Genomic DNA, 19,572 nt, shown 5'->3' on the forward strand with positions numbered 1-19,572 from the left:
ATAGTTGTCATTGTCTTCTTCTCCCTCAAAATGCTGCATTCGTTGTTGGAATGTTAATATTTTTTAAAATAGCTGAAGTTGACACTTTTCACAGTCCTCCCGATGTGCATCCATAACTTGCAAAAACTTAAAATCATACAGGGGACACAAAGAAGGTGCTAACAGGTGCAGCGGACAACACGTGCCGCCTTTGGGATTGTGAAACAGGTAATGAATTGCACCTTGTTTTTGTCCCGGGAAGTGTTTGGGTTTTCACATTGAAGCAATTCTTCATTCCACGAGCAAGGAAACTTGCCCACCTCCCTCTACCCCCTCAGGGTTTCTTTTTGGTTGTCGTGATGTTTGTACTCTTCACCAGACCCTTCCCCAGGCTCTCGTGTATTTGTGAATGCGCATGTCGGTGGAAGACTTTGTTCAAAGTGGAATCCATTCTATTGATAGAGCATTAAACAAAAGCTCACCTTTACTTCCTTGTACAGTGCATTCAGAAAGTATTCAGACCCCTTCACTTTTTTCACATTTTGTTATGTTGCAGCCTTATGCTGATGCACATGTAAGCCTGCTTGGAGTTTGCAAAAAAGCACCTGAAGGACTCCAAGACTGTGAGAAACAAGATTCTGTGGTCTGATGAAACCAAGATTGAACTGTTTGGCTTCCGTCTGGCCACTCTGCCATAAAGCCCAGATCGGTGAAGTGTTGCAGTGATGGTTGTCCTTCTGGAAGTTTCTCCCATCTCCACACAGGATCTCTGGAGCTCAGCCAGAGTGACCATCAGGTTCTTGGTCACCTCTCTTACCAAGGCCCTTCTCCCCCAATTGCTCAGTTTGGCCGGGCGGCCAGCTCTAGGAAGAGTCCTGGTTGTTCCAAACTTCTTCCATTTAAGAATTATGGAAGCCACTGTTCTCTTGGGAACGTTCAATGCAGCAGAAAATTTTTTGTAGGCTTCCCCAGATCTGTGCCTTGACACAATCCTGTCTCTGAGCTCTGCAGGTTCCTTCGACCTCATGGCTTGGTTTTTGCTCTGATATGCATCTTCACGGTGTGTACCCCGATTTAGAATAGGTACACCGTATCCCTGCGCATCGTAAGAGGCGACTAAGGGTTGGCGTCAGGAAGGGCATCCGGCCATAAAAACATTGTCTCAAACAGGGAACCATGATTGTCATGGGGCCCGTAAGGCTAACACCCGCTCTAGCGGGGAAAATGGCCTTAAAACGATCATTCATTCATGTATTGTCAGCTGTGAGACCTTATATAGACAGGTGTGTGCCTTTCCAAATCATGTCAAATCAATTGAATTTAGCACAGGTGGACTCCAATCAAGGTGAAGAAACATCTCAAAGATGATAAATAGAAATGGGAGGCACCTGAGCTAAATTTCAAGTGTCATAGCAAAGGCTATGAATACTTATGTCAATGTGATATTTCAGTTTTTTTTTTTAATAAATTTGCAAAACTTTCTAAAATCCCATTTTCTCTGTCATTATGGGGTATTGAGTGTAGATTGATGAGGGAAAAAATGAATTTAAACGATTTCAGCACAAGGCTGCAACATAACAAAATGTGAAAAAAGTGAAGGGGTCTGAATACTTTCTGAATGAATGCACTGTACTTGTAGAACAGAGGGCTGAAATGATGATGCTCCTCTGTATTCTATTGCACTCCTCCCCATTCCAACCTGATCCATCTTGCGCTCCAGAGCACAGCAAAGCACAATTATCATGGCGTTTCCAGCTAATAGGTGTCATTATGACCTGTGAATTGCACAAACATCTGATGCACCTTCCATGAATGAGAGGGGTTTTGATTTGATAGCACAATGTGCAATTTCATTGTCATGAGTCTGTGTGACAACACATCGTTATGAATGGTGCAAAAATGCCAATTGTTCATTAAAGGTTTCTAAAGGTATATTGGGATCAGTAATGTTCATCATAGTGATGTCTTAAACAAAGAAGCGAAAAAATAAAGCTTCCGTCTCGTCCGTAATGCAATAAACGCACAGTAGAGGGTTGTTGGTTTTGTCATGCTATTAAGATGTGCAAATGTCATTTGGAACTCCATTAATTAGGAGGCGTTTGAGTGCAAACTACATACAGTGTTTGATGAAATTGCTAAAAATACATAACGTGCAAAAGGAGGTTATGAAAAGGCCATTGAACATTCATGAAAATGAGGGAGTATTGCTGCTCAAAATGCCGTTGCTTGTTCAGACGCACCTCCGTACATGATTCATGGCTGCAGCGGGAGGTAAATTACATCGACACTTGTACGGTGCAGAAAAAGAAAATATATATATATATATATTTATGTTGTAATATTCACCAAAGAAAGCTTGGATGTGCCATAAGTGGCAATTTGTGCGCCGGGAATGAATGATCGCGCCAATTTGCACCTTCCTAAAGCATGGCAATTATAATGCAGCAGAAGCAAATAACTTCGTCTCCCTCTGGCTTTGGCCTTACCAGTGGGGACATGGTATTGCATCAAAAGTGCATTGCTCTTTACAGGGGGATATTCGATCAGGTGACCTGTCTGCTCGCAAAAACTAAAAACTAGAATGCCACTCTGTAGAGCGCATGCCTCCGTCAGGCTGAACAGTTTAAGTTTTGTATCTCACTGATAGGCCGGATCTGGATCTGGATTTGGAACTGACCCACAAAATCGAATCGGCTTATTCTTGTCACATAACCAACTCGTCCATCAAGTTTTATCACGACTCGCCCACAACTTTTTGAAGTATCATGCTATATATCGTTTTTGGCCACTGACTCTCAGTCTTGGCCTGTTTCCAGGATGAGGAAATTCTGCCCCATCTCATGAAGAAGACGTGGCTGTGAAACATTGAATAAACATGGTTCAGTGAATTGGGAGGCTGTTAAATTCTGCTTATATTTTCTGGGACGGAGCATTTGTGGTTGGTAATAGTGCTTTTGATGCTTTATCATGGGCAGATTACTTCATGGTGCATTTTGATGTTTTCTTTGCAGGGAAGAAAACCAATGTTTTTGACACCAAGTCTGCAGTGAGGACATGTGGCTTTGACTACAGTGGAAATATTATAATGTTTTCCACTGACAAACAGATGGGATACGACTGTTTCATTCATTTATTTGACATGCGTGACTCTCGTCAGATCAGTAAGCTGTCCACTTTACTTATTTGTTTTTGATTTGTTTTTTTTTCAATGGCTTTAGTCAAAATAATAGGCTCGACATGAACCTTATTCTGTATTGGGTATTTTTTAGTTTACTTATTTTTTAACTTTGAAATGATCTGTCCTGGACACAATAAGCAATAGTCACGATGGAGTTTTCAGTATTTACCATAGATTCTTTGTTTCATTTTGAATAAGTTGACTGTAATCATTTTTTGTCAAAAAGCTTAATACTGACTTTGAATTTAATATATGATAAGCAGGGTCAAATGGTTTGGATGTGATGTGTTTGTTGCATAAATGATGTGCATGACAGCAGTGTCATGTCGCATTTAGTGTCAGAGTTGCTTCATTTCTTTAAAACTAGGGCATGCCCGTACTATATATATATCTAAAATTATATCCCCCCCCCTCTATTTACATGAAATGGTTTGGTCCAAAGCGAACGGCTTGCGAGTGGTGACAATCCCCCCCCTCTATTTACATGCAATGGTTTGGTCCAAAGCGAACGGCTTCCGGAGTTTGGTAAAGAAATCGCCATCGCGTGCACAAACGCGCAGGAAAGCGAATGAATCGCAAATTCGTTTTTATTAGTTGTAAAACATAGTTTAACGCCAACATAGTTTGCAAACGTGAAATAAATGAATACGCTCTCAAATGTGCCATCCGAGGCAGAGTGTGCCCGCCACGTTCGGCACACGCGATCGTTCGCTGCTCTCTGATTGGTTGAATCGTTTTTTGGACATAGCTCGGTAAGTAATTGTCCGATTAATATGAAACCTTGAAAAGGCACATCCTCGGGTCCCCAGCAATATACCTGGCAAGTTAAAAGTATATCGGACCCGTGGTTGTCGAGAAACGGCGGTCACAGACAAACGTACAGACAGACAGACAGAGATTACTGGAATTATAGATAGATATATATATTGTTACGGGGACGGCGCTCCCCTGACCAAAGGGGGGGGGGGGGTTAATCCCCCTTGTATTTTGCACTGGCCGTCTCCGATCCTGAAGCTACCCCGCTCCCCTGTGGGGTGGGATTGGCCGAGGTGATTGGTCAAGGGATTCCCGTACACCTCCGCCAATCCCTCCAAGGCAGGTGGATAACTCCGCTCGAATCCCGGACAAGATGGAGTTTGCCGAGCGGTTTAGCAATCCGAAATCCGAGCCGTTAACAACACTAACCCGATTCTGAGCGGTTCTGCCAAATCGTGCCACGTATATTCAATAGGGGACAGGACGAAAGCGATCGGATGAGAAAAAAGGAACCAAAGGTAAGAAGGAACAGATATTTATTATTATTTACACCAAAACCCAAAGAAGAAGAACAAAGTTATTTACAGAAAAAGAACAGAAGGCACAGTGCAACTCTTAGCTTATACAGACTTACTTATACCCCACAGGACAACACAAACAGACACACGAATAGGGAATTGCAGGTAGGATTGGCTGGAGGGAGAAGGTGGGACCACAGGGCTGGAGGGATGAGGTTCGATTCCGTACAGGACGGCAGGGCTGGAGGCGAGCGGCCGCCGACTCAGCGCTCGGGTCCACACGGCAAGGTTTGCTCGAAGCAGTACGTCAGAGCTGCATGCGGCTGGGCCGTTTGAAGCAGCGTCTCTCCTCTCTCTCTCGTACCTCTTTCTCAAGCGCCTTCCTCCCCAGAATTCAACTCGGTCAAGCACCTCCACCACAGAACTCTCAATTCGTGATCCCTCACTCATCTGCATAAGCAGTCCCTCAGTCACACTTTTATGGCCCTCCCCGAGATCAAGCCGCGGGCTATGAGGGCACACCTACCGGGTCGCCCTCCGCGGTGCCGATTGGTTGGCACGGGCTCTTCCTGGCTCCGCCCACGATGACGAGGGGCGGGCCACGCCCTTCTTCTCCGAGCTGACCACGTGCGTAATGGAGGCAAACGCTGCTGGCAATGGACTTTTGGGGCTATTGAAAAGGGGATCTATCTTATTTGATTTGGTGCAACGTAAGATCGACTAGTGGGAACATAGCCTTAACTGAAACACAGACTAATGAAATAACTATTGAGAAGGTCCTATGGTGGCCTACGTGGTGTTCATGGACTAACTAAGGTGCACTCATTTCAATTAACAGCCAATTAAAGGGGAATGTACACAGGGGTTATTTATAAGGAATTTGAATACTAAATTTGATAAAGTGAAGGTTCTAAAAACTGCAACAATATATATATATATATATATATTGTCCTGTCCATGGCTGATGAAGACCGGCCTCAGACAAATAGCCGAAACGAGCTTCAACTCCGAGGCGTATTTCAAACCTTGGCGGGATCGTCTGGTGCACACGGGAAAGGCCCGAAGCCTTATCTAATCAGGAACACACGGGGTTAATCCGAACCCACAGAACAAAAACAAGACAAGTCTCGCTGCTCGACGTCCCAACGTGAGGTACTTCTCGCGATGCCGACTGCCCCGACCCTCTCTTGTTCATTCTCTTTCCACAAGCGCACACGAGCCAAAGATGCGCCACCGCCCATGACCAAGCCAGAACCAGAAGAGGAATGCGACTGCCTCCAACAAATGCAGAGAGACCGAGACAGACACAGACAGAGACAGAGATAGATAGCTGGCTGGCGAGGCGGCGTATTTTTCCCTTCAGCTCTCGAATGTTCGACCGTTGACGTCACACTCTGTCCAATCACTGAGCGCTACTCAATCATCCCATCGTGCCTCCACCAATCACGAAGGCCAGGCATGGCCTCGTTATGAGTCGTCGGGGGGCGGAGTCTAATCTCTGTTTGGGAATGTTCGGATGACGTCAGGATTTACTTGCCGATTGCCAAATGTGCTGGGTCTGGCGGCGTGGTGAGCGAATGAGTCCATTGCCTGGCCGGCTGAGTTTTATAAGAACATTAGGGAAAAATCACAGGAACGCAAGCACATCCAGGGGAATTTTAACCATAAGCCCTTTAATTACTTAGCCCAAAACCACCCTCCTTATGGGGATATGCAAACACTCTTAACCTGAACATTTACCCTACTTATGTACATGGAGATGTGTTTCTTATTCTTTGCCTCACACTCGGAGCATGCTAATTTATACGATTCTGCCTTTCCTATGAGGTATGTCATGCCTACCTCCACAAACGTAACAATATATATATTATGTAATAGGCTTATTGGGGTGTGGCTAAGATTGATAAATATGGGAAGGGGGAGGGGATTGGCATGATGGAGATGGATTTCCGATTGGGTTTGAGGACAAATGGTTACACAGGCAGTTGAGATAGTGAGCAGGGCTTTTATTTATTTAACTTCATTTTGTTTTGAGAATTTAATATCTTTCTCAAATAACGTTTATTTCTGGAAGTATTTAATATCTTTCTCAAATAACGTATATTTCTGGATTAAAGATTAAAAGTACAAGGAACAATAAAATGAAGGCCGTAAAGTTTGGGCTTTTAAAAAATATTTCTTCCCCAACGGTTGAAAAAGGAGGTTAAACATGCAAAGCCAGTATTAATGTTGAGATATTCTAATACAGAAATAACTTCTCACACATGGCTAGCAATGTATCTTGCAGTGTGTATTTTCCAAACAAATGTTGTGTTTAACTCTCTAACCTTGCAGCTCAAAACGAGCCTTATTTGACTATACCATTCAAGGAGTCCAAGGTGACGAGTGCAGTATGGGGCTCGCTTGGAGAATACATTGTGGTGGGCCTCGAAAATGGGCAGCTCCTCCAGTATAGCAAGAAGGTGTGTCACACAAAAACCATTCTTTCTGTGGATGTATTTGTGTATGCAAATTCACATGTGTGTTTCTCAACAATAACTTGTGGGTAAAATGAATGTAAAGAAAACAAGTGCAGCTACATTCAAAATACACCACCCCCTTGTCAAATAAATAGGCAAACATATCATCCAGCGGAGACACGCAGCACAAAAAAATAATAATCGTGCCTTTTGGCACCCAACGATGCAGCCATGCAGTACATGGAGACAGAATTGGGAGGGAGCAGTGTACACTAATTGATTGATTAATTGTGTAAATGAAATAAATAATCGTAAATAATTATTCATTTCTTAATCAATTGGCTAATAGCATACCTAAACCACCAGTTTCATCAAAATCTAACGTTTTGAAAATTCAGCAATTATTCGAAAAAAGAAATAAATAATCGATTAATTGATTAATCAATGCATCAACAATCCCCTTTTATAGGCAAATCACCTGGTTATTATCATGTCCAAATATCAGCTTCCCAGCTCAAAAGGTGCCTGAGATTTTGTCCAGATGAGAGAAAATAAATAATTCCTTTTTGGGTAATCTGGGCAATTCCCGACCTGTAATTTTCCTTATTTATTTATTGTTTTTATTATATATAATAACACTTCTCCTCCCCTCATCCCCCTCCCTTGTCACTTCCTAGTCAGGAGAGATGTTAACACAGACAAAGGAGCACGTCAAACAGGTGAACGACATCCAAGCGTCGCAAGACCTCACAATGGTCATTACTGCGTCTAAGGACACCACAGCCAAGGTATTTTTTCCATTAGTCTCAATTGTATGCACATCTTATTTTGGAGAAGCAGTTATAAAAAATAGCTCCCCTCTTCTCATCCCCCATAATATATTTTGTCAACCTTTTATGTTTCTTTTCTGCATTATATTTTTGACCACTTCAGAATCAAAAGGTAATTTCTCAATTTCTATTTTCTGACCCCCTGCTAGAATTTTAAGCTATGTAGAATAGATGTGTAGCCTTCTGTTAAATAAAACTTTTAAAACTAGAACGGCACTCAGTGGAGCGCATAACTCCGCCAGGCTGAACAGTTTGTTTTGTATCCAAATGATAGAAAGGATCTGGATTTGGACCTGAACCAAAATCGAATTGGCTTGTTCTTGTCACATAGTTTTGTCATAACGTGTCCACAATTTTTTGAAATGTAGTGCTATATATTGTTTATGACCCTATCCATCTCACAGTGGTGAAGAATCACTTAAAAAGTTGTACTCTTAGTATCCGCATCTTCACCAAAATCGAATAAACCCTGTCCACGAAGTTTCGTCCAAAACCATGCATGCTCACAGACACAAAGAAACACAGGTGAAAACACAACTTCCGTCGACCTTTGGTGGTAGAGGTAATTAATCCTGTCTAAAGGTGAGGTCATGTCAGGTCTGCAATCTGGGAATGTTATCGCAAATGTCTTCTAATATGGGCAAAGAGCAGAGGACCAGATTTGCTAGTCAACAATGCCGCCACCTTTGAAAGGTCATATCTTAGGAACTACAGGGTGATCACCTAAAAAAGCACCCATACAATTTTTAATAAATATTTCTTTATTTATTTTAAATGACGTTTTTCGGTACACATTTACGTCACATGATGCATGATCACTATGGAAGTTCAGATTGATATCTTTAATGCCATTCATTTAATTGAGGTTAGAGCGCATGCTCCACGACATGGATGTCAGCCTCCACGCTGCGGGCACACGAGGGTTCTACGAGAAAAAAAAGTTTATTACACACATTTGGCTGCAATGATTGAACGGATTTTGTCAGTTATTGCTGTTTTCCGATAAATCTATGGATTGTGGCCTTCCTCGATGTAGACATTGTCCTTAAGTATCTAACCCTGAACTTGATTTGAAGTCTTGAAGGATTTCATTCTCAGGTAAATGGACTGAAAACGATTTTTCTTGTCTATGGCATGTTGAAAAATATGGGGCTATCTTGACTCAATGTAAATCTGCTGACTATTCATGAACTCCACTTTGTGCACCTTCAAAAAGTAAGAGGATATCACTAGTGTGAAGGAGGTTATAAGAATCATGGCTGTATTTTGGTTGTTGTATAGCATTTGTACAATAAATTTGTGGATGAAATCGAGTAAATAGCCTCGTTTACATTACGGATTGTTTGGAGGAGCTTCCGATATTGAACCATGTTGTGGAGCTACTGAGGCCAAAACCATTAGACGGATTCTATTTGAATAGCAGGCACCATTGTCTGTACCGTGCACGTGTGAAACACCACAATTCTTGGTTTTATTATTAACTTTTCGTGCAATTGTTGGTTCCAAATAATTACTACACTTTAATCCAACAATTTGAGCTTTGTGCTATGAACATAACTAATGGAAGCACAATGCTTGGGTAATGAAAATGTTAATAACTAATTGTGCTGTTAAACGGTGGTGGTTTGCTCTGCATCGCCCTCTGATCATGCAGTGACCATAACTCGATGAAATACATTTACCGTAAAACTATCGGAGATGAATGTTCTCATTTATCACTTCGAATTCTGCTGACGAGACAAAATTCTTATTTTTTTAACGGCGTAGCCCATAAGGCAATCAGATCTGCAACAGTGTTTGTCTGTCCGTCCGGTGTATGTATGTATGTCCCTTCCGCTGGCATTTTGCATGTTTATTCCCTTGAAAAGTCCTTTTTTCTGCAACCATTGGTCTGATTGACACAAAATGTTCACCATAGGAGCACCACCTCCCATATAATTTTTTAATGATAATTATGACATCATAGGTCACGTGGTAGGGCACCATCTTGGAAAAACTTTGCACCTCTATTTCTGAAACCACTCCATGGAAAAAAATGAAAGGTGGCTCATTGTAAAGTACTCCCCATGGAGAATAACATATATGCTAATGATGATGTCATAGGTGCCTTCATTGTGACGTCATAAATGGACAAGTAGAACGCTTTATCGGATCAGTATGAAATTTCTTGAGTGATCTCGGGATAAATTGGTTGAGTAAAAAAAAAAAAAATGATGACATCATTGGTCACGTGGTTCGGCAGCCATATTTTTTGTCGTAGCCCATAGGGCAATGCTGTCTGGAACAGCTTTTGTCTGTCTGTCCGGTGTATGTATGTTCCTCAAAGGTCGACCAATCAGAGCTGAGGATCTGTTCACATGACTGGGACAGCAGATCTAAGCCTGGCTACGCCATTGTTAGACTATCGGTGTCGTTTTTAATTGCCTTTCAAGCTCAAAAAAACTAAATTTGAAGTCCTTTCTTCCGTGTTGTTTTTATCTCTATTTTAAATTTAAACAACTGAAAATACAAATAAATCAGTAAAAGTTTATAAACGCAAAAGCTAGACACAAGTCAGTAGAGCCGACGTTTTCGGCGAGACTCCACACTTGGTTCACTGTTTGTGAAGAAGAAGCTTGTAAATTGTCACGTGACACCAACCGTTGGCAAGACGAATTGGTCTGTTGACTAATCCGGGCATCCCGTGACGATTGCAAATGAGGAAGAGATGTAATAGCCTTGTCCCACGTCATCTTACCAACGGTTGGTGTCACGTGACGATTTACAAGCTTCATCTTTACTACAACATCTGCCGTGAACAAGGCGAGTGGCTTCTCACCAAAACGTTGGCTCTACTGACTTCCAAATCCAGCTTTTGCATTTATAAACCTTTACTAATTTAATTTGACTGGATGAGTCATAACAACCTGCATCTGTTTCGTATAAATAAATGTTACCGAGAATCGTTTTTGAGGATTGGTATTGAATGCCACACTTAAGAGGAGGGTGATATTTCAAAGAAATGAATTCATGTTTCTGTGTCTTATTCTCTTTAAATTTTACTTTGCAGCTTTTTGATATTGAAACGCTCGAGTTGCTGAAAACTTATAAAACGGAACGGCCTGTGAACTCCGCTACTATTTCACCAATCCACAGTCATGTGAGTCCATTCTCTTCTCTCGTTTATTCTCTTGAGTTGAGGGACAATTGATGCAACTAATTTATTTATTCACAAGTCACATTGTGTACCTCCAATGACACTGAGAGACCAGGAGACTCCTCACTTAAAGGAGAGAGAAAGAGGAGATCTAGATGAGACCATTTCTCATTTGGGCCTGCATGCCTGCCCTCCCTCTCTTGCCCCCTTATCCCTCTCTCCCAACTCGCCCTCCCATCCTGCTGAAATAAAGCCCCCATCCTGCTGTACTCTCCCTCGCTTGAGCCTGCCACACTCCCTCTCACTTGCACCTGCTGCATTCCCTACTCCTCCACATTTCCTCTCGCTTGATATCTATATTCCGCACTTCATACATTTTGAACTTTCCATGTTAATGTGAAAGTACCGTCTTTGTGCTTCCATTGTACAAGCCCATTAAATGTAATTGTGTGGCGATTATCTCTATTCGGGCAGGTGATCCTTGGTGGTGGCCAAGAGGCCATGGATGTGACCACCACCTCCACACGCATTGGGAAATTTGAGGCCAGGTCAGTGTGTTTATAATTGTTGCCTTGCATGTCCTTGGTAACCTATTCTTTCATGTGCTTTATTCCTTTCGTGAGTGTAAAAGGAAAGTTTGTGCCTCATTCTCTCATGCAGAGATATTATACTGTACTTTATCTGGCGAGATGAGATTCCACTTTAATTTATCAATGCTATGTTAGGAAAAAAAATGCTCACATAAAATGTAAGTACAAGTGGAGATTCACATGCAGCGGCCTCATGGAAATAGATGCACAGAACCGTAGTGTAGGATTGACCATGTATGTAAAAGGCTCAGATTATCAAATCCAATTTGTGTACGAGCATGAGGGGGGAGGGGGGGGGGCGGGGAAAGGCCAGAAAAGCCATCTGGTATAAAACCAAATTTCCCCTTGCAAAATATTTTCAAGAACTGGTACAAAGAGAATGCCATAGGGGAAAGAGGAACAGCAACAAATGCAGCCGAAACCATTCCAAAGGAGACAAAAGACAATGATAAATATGTGAGCATTGCATGCTTGGTCCTCATTTGACGTCTGTTGGATTCTCAATGCGAAACCGTCAAGGAATGGCAGACTTGGCAAGCACTAGCTAGCTGATTGGTAACTGAACACTCCCCGGGTTTCCAACCTTTCAGTTTCGTATTAAATAGTAGGAGCGACTGTTTCAAAAGGTAATCATGCGTGTTTGTAGTTTATAATATTTTTGCTTCTGCTAGGAGGTGCTCCCACCAAAACGGCAGGATAAGCTGTTCATACACGTCAGCATGCCATTTATTCAAGGAGGAATATCCCTTGGGGAGACGGGATATTATTCGTATCGTTTTGTAATAACACTAATATTATGCTATCAGAGAGTACGCTAGTACTCTCTATGTAGGGATGGCATGGAAAAAAATGTCGCTCCCATCTACTACATACAAAACTAAAGTTGAAGTATCTTCTTTAAAAACTCGCTTAGGCTACATGTATGAGAGCCTACCTAGTCTGTTCAGCTGATTGTTGAGGTAGGGATCACTTTTCAGTTCTCCAGACCAAGGCAAAAGCAAAATTTAGCAATAAAACGAGATCGGTCAAACCCGGGAATTCATCTTCTTGTTCATAATAATAACACAACAACAGGCATTTTACGGCCATTTTCCCTGCAAGAGTGGGGGTTAGCCTTGCGGTCCCCATGACAATCTTCTCCATTTTGCCCTATTTTCTGCATCTCCCCTTGTTAACCCCCTTGCCCGCATTTCTTCTTCGACCATCTTTAGCCATGTCTTTCTCGGTCTTCCCCGTCCTCTACTTCCTTCTACATTCATTTCCATCACTCTTCTCAACCAGTCACTTTCATCCTTCCTCAACACATGACCAAACCATCTCAAACTGTTTCTCTTCACAGCATCAATCACAGGCTCTATTCCCATCATCTTTCACAATTCATCATTTGTCTTCCTCTCTCAACGATATTCCACACATCCACCGAACCATTCGCATTTCTACCCTTTCCAGCCTTCGTTGCTGCTCTACGTTTATTACCCATGTCTCGCTCCCATAAATCATAACACTTCTCACACATGCAGCATACACCTTTCCCTTCAGCTTCAAAGACACTCCCCTCCTCGTCAGCACGCCACTCAGTTCCCGAAACGTCTTCCATGCACATCTCACTCCAGCAACCGTTGCCGAGTCTGATCCACCTTCTCCATTCAGCATGTCTCCGAGGTAGCAAAATGTTTTCACACCTCTCAAACCACTACATTTTTGATGAACCCACTCAGCACACATTGTACATTGAATGGAATTCACTCCGACACCCTTCCTGCACACAGCACAGGGCCACTTCCCAGTTCTTTCCACCTCACCACATGCTTTACCACTTGCCATCACCTTCGTTTTTCCGATATTCACCCTCGGACCTTTTGTCTCCATACATTCCTTCCACTTGTTCATCTTCTCCTTCAGTCCATCCATACTTTCTGCAATCAACACCAGATCATCTGCATACAACTCCCACGGTAAACCCTCGTTTACGTTCCGAGCCAGCACCTCCATCACAGATACAAATAGTAGTGGACTTAGTACCGACCCCTGATGCACTCCCTTCACCTCAAACTCACCACTGTTCCCGTCCTTCGTCCTTCGATGTGCGCGCTCTTTCGTACATTGCCATCACTACTCTGATCAACCATTCCTCCACTCCTAGCTTCCTCAATGCCCATGTCACTACTTCACGTGGAACCCTATCGAATGCTTTCTCCAGATCAACAAACCCAAGAAACAACTTCTTCCTCTTCTCCATGTACTTCTCCTGCAACTGCCTCACAATAAAAAGCGTGTCTGTCATTCCTCTTCCTGGCATAAATTCAAACTGCATTTCGTCAATCTTCACTTTCTTCCTTATCCTCCTCTCCAACACCCTTTCCAATACCTTCATTCCATGCTCCAATAACTTTATCGCTCGGTACGAGCCACACTCCAGAGGGTCACCTTTCCCCTTGTATAGAGGGACGAGGGTACTCAGTTCCCAATCCACTGGAATGCGGCCTTCTTTCACCACCAGATTGCAGATCTGTCATTCTCTTCACACCCCAATTTCCCACTGCCTTCAACATATCTAATAATAATAATAATAATAATAATCTTCAGACGGCATATTTCCGAGCTGCCTCTATCCATGGCAATGATTCTGCTACCATTCGACAAAGTTTTTAATATCTAGTGGTGTTGTTACATTTGTTATTGGAAGTGGCCTTGTTAAAACGCCACAATAAAGCTATCTTAACACAGATATACACCTCAACACGCAACCCCTTTTGCAGGGAAAACCCCCTTGGGGTAGGGGGAAGTTAAATCGCCACAACCTCCATTACATGACCTTTAGTCCTCTCAAATTGGTTGAGATTGAATAAGTAACGACCGAATGTATCACGGTCAAAAATCATCAGACGAACATGGACCAAGTTGCGTATTTTAGTATGATAAGTGATAACTCACCCAGTGTTGGGTGTGGAGGTTGGTTCTGGAGGTGGAAAGTGTTGGCATTAATGGGACAGCCCAAGCACTCTCCCAATATCAACTGCTTGTTTTCCAGCAGCAAAACGCTTTAAAAAGTCTAATTTGATTTCTAAACCAACTGTTTTTATTATTTTCTTATTTCGGCTTCACGACTGTCACAGTGAGCATTTGCGACTCATATGTAAGGGATTAAATCACGATCAAACAACAAAATGGCATGATACAACTGTTGAGCGTCTACGTATGTCTCTACGTCTATGTGACAAAGTAGTTCGCTGTGGCCCACCAGCAAACACAACAGCGAACTTTGTAACGTTACAAGGATGTATGTATGCTCCCTATTGTATCAGCGACGATGTAACAAAACAACGTTAATTTAGGAATTATTGTATACACATCTGGAACAATGACAAAATAGTCGGGAGAGATTGGGACTAGTTCATATAGGCTCATTGGCGTGGAAAACTAGCAGGGACCATGGAAAAACCGCCTCATGTATAATGCGACCAAGTCCTCAACTCCCACTGCCAACCTGCAATCTTTCAACAACTTTCATTTAGCTTCTGGGTATGTTCTATGAAAAAAACCAGTTTATTCTTTCTTTGGTATGTTATGCCGAATGCAGTTGTTCATCGTTTTATTTTGCAGGTTCTTTCATTCCATTTTCGAGGAAGAGTTTGGTCGCGTAAAAGGACACTTTGGTCCAATAAATAGTGTCAGCTTCCATCCCGATGGAAAAAGGTGAGGATTGGATGTGCTGCTCCATATATCACGGTATTTCAGTTTGCTTGGAGTTTCTCGTACCTATAAATACAGCAAGCCGAACCATCCAGGCACATCTGAGTGAGGCACATGGTAACAGAGGTAAATGTAGCGAATTAAATGGCCAATCCCAAAATGGCTTTTCTGTAACATTTGTTCATTTCTTTTCTTCAGTTACAGCAGTGGTGGAGAGGATGGCTACGTGCGTATACACAACTTCGATTCCCAGTACTTTGATTTTCAGTTTGAGTGTTGATTTGTTATGGGAGCATCTGCTTCTGTTCACTTTTTGAACCAACTCTAAATCACTTACAGCTGAAGTTTTCAATCTGTTTGCTCCCACAGCATTGTTATACACTCAAATGATTACTTTTTTTTTTCTTTCTTATGACATGATTACCGTAATGTTGTAAATCCATGAAATAAATTATGTAAACATTTGTGTGTATTCCTTGTTAAAGGCTTAAAATTTGCATCTTCTGAATTATCTCTGATGTACCATACTTGAGTGTCAGTGCTGCTGAAGCAGCTTCCTGAGCAAGGGTTATATTAGGTGGTTTGCTATTGCATTCCTAGCAGTAGTGAAACACCAGGATGAGTTTATAGCTGGGTAGGGATTCAAACCCAGATGAGACAGCTCTGAGGCATGTGCGTACCTCTGGGCCATCCTGCCAGCCCACCTACTGAATTACACACATCCAAAATTGTTTCCTCTGTCAAATCTTTTATTTTCAAGAAAACATTGCCTTAATATGCGATTGTATTACTGCTTTGGCCTTGAGTCAAACTGGTAATGAATGGAGGATTAACCAACGATTGAAAGAAAACAGTGGAATAGAACATACACTACATGGCCAAAAGTATGCGGACACCCCTTCAAATGAGTGGATTTGGCTGTTTCAGCCACACCCATTGCTGACAGGTATATATTGTCGTGTTCCTGGCGATTAAAACCATCCAAGGAAATGGATTGCCAAACCAGCTTTAACTCCGAGGCATTCAGTTCAAAATATAGCGGAGAATACGTGTGGGGGGAGAAGCTGAAGAGCTTACTTTTACAGATCACAACGGCAGTCTTCAACCTGTAATAAATAACTCAAAACGGAATTAAAATGTACAAAAATACAGGTTTATTTAAGAAAATGCCGGTAACAAAGAAACATGATAAAACTAAACTCCTAAATTGAGGGACCCTCCACACAGACTCTAACATAGACAAAGGGAAATATAATGATATAAAAATTAAATGGTGTTATCTATGGCACTTAGCTCAACTTGACCGGTGCGTCTCGCCAGGAATCGTCAACGATCGTCTCAGGCCTTGGCGGGGGAATGCGCTCGCTCTTCCGCACAGTGCGTGGGCAGAAAAACCAGGCCTCGCTGTGCGTCTCTCACTCCTGGCTCCGTGCGTGACGCGAACGGGAGTTGCCGCGCAGCTCATCGTTTTTGCTTGTGGAATCGCAGCTCCTTCCGTGCCTCTTCACTAGCAAGATCTCGGAACACGGCCGCGGGTGATGAATCCTCCTCGTGCAAGATAGCAAAATGCAACCGTCCACTATGGATGCAGAACGAGAAGGCACAAGAGCAAGAATGTCGACACGACTGTCCACTATCGCATCCAGAATCGAGAGATATAAATGCTGACTACACACGATCAAAACCAGAAGTAGAGAGAGAAAATGTCCGCCAGCACGTTCCTTTATTGTTAAGGCTCTGATGTCATTTGTCCTTCCTTCACCAATCAGCGAGTCCCTTCTTATTAGTCATTGTGTCGATCAAATTCCCCGCCCAATCACCGCTCTTTGGGCGTGTCTCCACGGAGCTGCCTGTCCTGTGCGCTTCCCAAGTCGGAGTAATCAGCGGTAGTGTTTCATGCCTGGCTTCCGGTTAGCTTTTTAATTAGTGAGCTTAATTAGGGTGTTGATTGCATGGCTTGGCTATGTCTAGTGCGGTGTCATAAGGAACAAAGGAATAAATTAGAGGTAATCGTCAACGATCATCTCAGGCCTTGGTGGGGGAATGCGCTCGCTCTTCCGCACAGCGCGTGGGCAGAAAAACCAGGCCTCGCTGTGCGTCTCTCACTCCTGGCTCCGTGTGTGAAAATTGCATGCGTGCATGCGCATTGCGTGCGTGCGTCAGGGGATAAATTTACCCAAAATCCCTGAGCTAATTAAGCACACAGCCAGGCAATCTCCATGGACAAACATTGGCAGTAGAATGGGCCATACTGAAGAGCTGTGACTTTCAACGTGGCACCGTCATCGGATGCCACCTTTCCAAGAAGTCAGTTTGTTAAATTTCTGCCCTGCGAGAGCTGCCCAAGTCAACTAAGTGCTGTTATTGGAAACGTCTAGGAGCAACAACAGCTCAGTCACAAAGTGGTAGGCCACACAAGCTCACAGAACGGGACCGCCGAGTGCTGAAGCACGTAAAAATCGTCTGTCCTCGGTTGCAACACTCACTACCGAGTTCCAAACTGCCTCTGGAAGCAACGTCAGCACAACTGTTCGGCAGGAGCTTCATGAAATGGGTTTCCATGGCCAAGCAGCCGCACACAAGCCTAATATCACCATGCGCAACGCCAGGCATTGGCTGGAGTGGTGTAAAGCTCACCACCATTGGACTCTGGAGCAGTGGAAACACGTTATCTGGAGTGAGGAATCTCGCTTCACCAACTGGCAGTCCGACGGATGCCAGGAGAACGCAACTACCCAAATGCATAGTGCCAACTCTAAAGTTTGGTGGAGGAGGAATAATGGTCGGGTTGTTTTTCATGGTTCGGGCTCGGCCACCTAGTTCCAATGAAGATAAATCTTAATGCTACAGCAAACAATGACATTCTCGACGATTGTGTGCTTCCAACTTTGTGGCAACAGTTTGGGGAAGGCCCTTTCCTGTTTCAGCTTGACAGTGCCCCCATGCACAAAGCGAAGTCCACACAGAAATGGTTTGTCGAGATTGGTGTGGAAGAACTTGACTGACATGCAGAGAGCTCTGAACTCAACCCCATCGAACATCTTTGGGATGAATTGGAACACCAACTGTCAGGTCTAATCGCCCAACATCACCTATGCTCTTGTGGCTGAATGGAAGCAAATCCCCACAGCAATGTTCCAACATCTAGTGGAAAGCCTTTCCAGAAGAGTGGAGGCTGTTGTAGCAGCAAAGAGGGGGAACCAACTCCATATTAATGCCCATGATTTTGGAATGAGGTGTTCGACGAGCACATACAGGTGTGATGTTGTTTGGGTGTCCACATACTTTTGACCATAAAGTGTAGACAAATACTATTTCTAAGAGTGAAAATGGATGAATGTTCACGTCAAATGAGATGGGGGTGTATAGCAGATGTATTCCCAGCTCATTACTTTTTTTTTTTCCAGTCTGGCCATGGGACAGGTAGGTTTTACATTACACCTGTCATGTGCTAGTGACATGTTTAACCTGTTTGTCCTAGCCAGCCACCTCGAGATGGAATTTTCAGCCAGAAACGGCTAAAATTGGTTCAGAGGAAAATCAATTAAAGCACATCTAAAACAGCTGATTTTTTTGTATTTGTCATGGAAGTCATGTGTAACTGAGAAATGACTTTGCCAAGGAAACAATATTCACTGAGGGTCTTGATAAATTTAAATACAGGGATCCCCCTCTTTTCCCACTCAAACAAAAGGTATATTGACTAGGTACAACGCCTGTGTACCCAGTGTTCGACACCAACCCTCTTTGGGGGTGGCCCTGCAGGGAAACCCAAAAATATTTTTTTCCTTGCAGGGCAACCATTTTAAAATTTTGGTTACTGGGGGAGGGTACAACACAACAACAACATGCATTTTAAAGGCCATTTTCCCGAATAGAGCGGGGGTTAGCCTTCCCTACTCGGGGGAGGATCTTTTGCTCATTTTCTGAATAACGTTCACCGTGTGAAATGGATGATTAATTATACATGACAATAGCTGTTTTGTTAATTAATCTAAACAAATGTTAAAATTCTAATTTTTACAATCAGACAAATATTTAATCCAGGCAGTGTATAGGCAACAGGTCTTGGAATTTTTTTTTCTCTGTACATAATTTTTTTTAACTCAACAAAGCACAATAATAAAAGGCTTCCTTTTTGTAATTGTGGTATTTTTACTATGGGCTTCTGCTAGTTCCAAAAAAACAATTTTGTATCTACTTTTGGGCTTCCTGAAAAGTGCTATCTATCTATAATTCCAGTAATCTCTGTGTGTTTGTTTGTACGTTTGTACGTTTGTTTGTTTGTTTGTCTGTGACCGCTGTTTCTCGACAACTACCGGTCCGATATACTTGAAACTTGCCAGGTATATTGCTGGGGACCCGAGGATGTGCCTTTTCAAGGTTTGAAATTAATCGGACAAGTACTTACCGAGCTATGGCGATTTAGCCGT

At 42.8% G+C, this 19,572-nt stretch overlaps 1 protein-coding gene across 1 annotated transcript in view; it reads left to right on the forward strand.

Annotated features, from left to right (window-relative positions):
• The window catches only part of EIF3I (eukaryotic translation initiation factor 3 subunit I), a 35,207-nt gene extending 19,604 nt beyond the window's left edge, over positions 1–15,603 (forward strand). The window contains exons 4-11 of the mRNA XM_068111131.2: positions 142–207; positions 2,991–3,140; positions 6,766–6,893; positions 7,568–7,678; positions 10,770–10,859; positions 11,331–11,404; positions 15,050–15,142; positions 15,338–15,603. Coding sequence (XP_067967232.1) covers positions 142–207; positions 2,991–3,140; positions 6,766–6,893; positions 7,568–7,678; positions 10,770–10,859; positions 11,331–11,404; positions 15,050–15,142; positions 15,338–15,419 — 794 coding nt within the window. The 3' untranslated portion in view covers positions 15,420–15,603. The remainder of the gene's footprint in view (positions 1–141; positions 208–2,990; positions 3,141–6,765; positions 6,894–7,567; positions 7,679–10,769; positions 10,860–11,330; positions 11,405–15,049; positions 15,143–15,337) is intronic.
• The last annotated feature ends 3,969 nt before the right edge of the window (positions 15,604–19,572 follow it).

This window comes from Myxine glutinosa, chromosome 3 (genome assembly GCF_964187855.1).
Source record: "Myxine glutinosa chromosome 3, kmMyxGlut1.1, whole genome shotgun sequence".
Classification (NCBI taxonomy): domain Eukaryota; kingdom Metazoa; phylum Chordata; class Myxini; order Myxiniformes; family Myxinidae; genus Myxine; species Myxine glutinosa.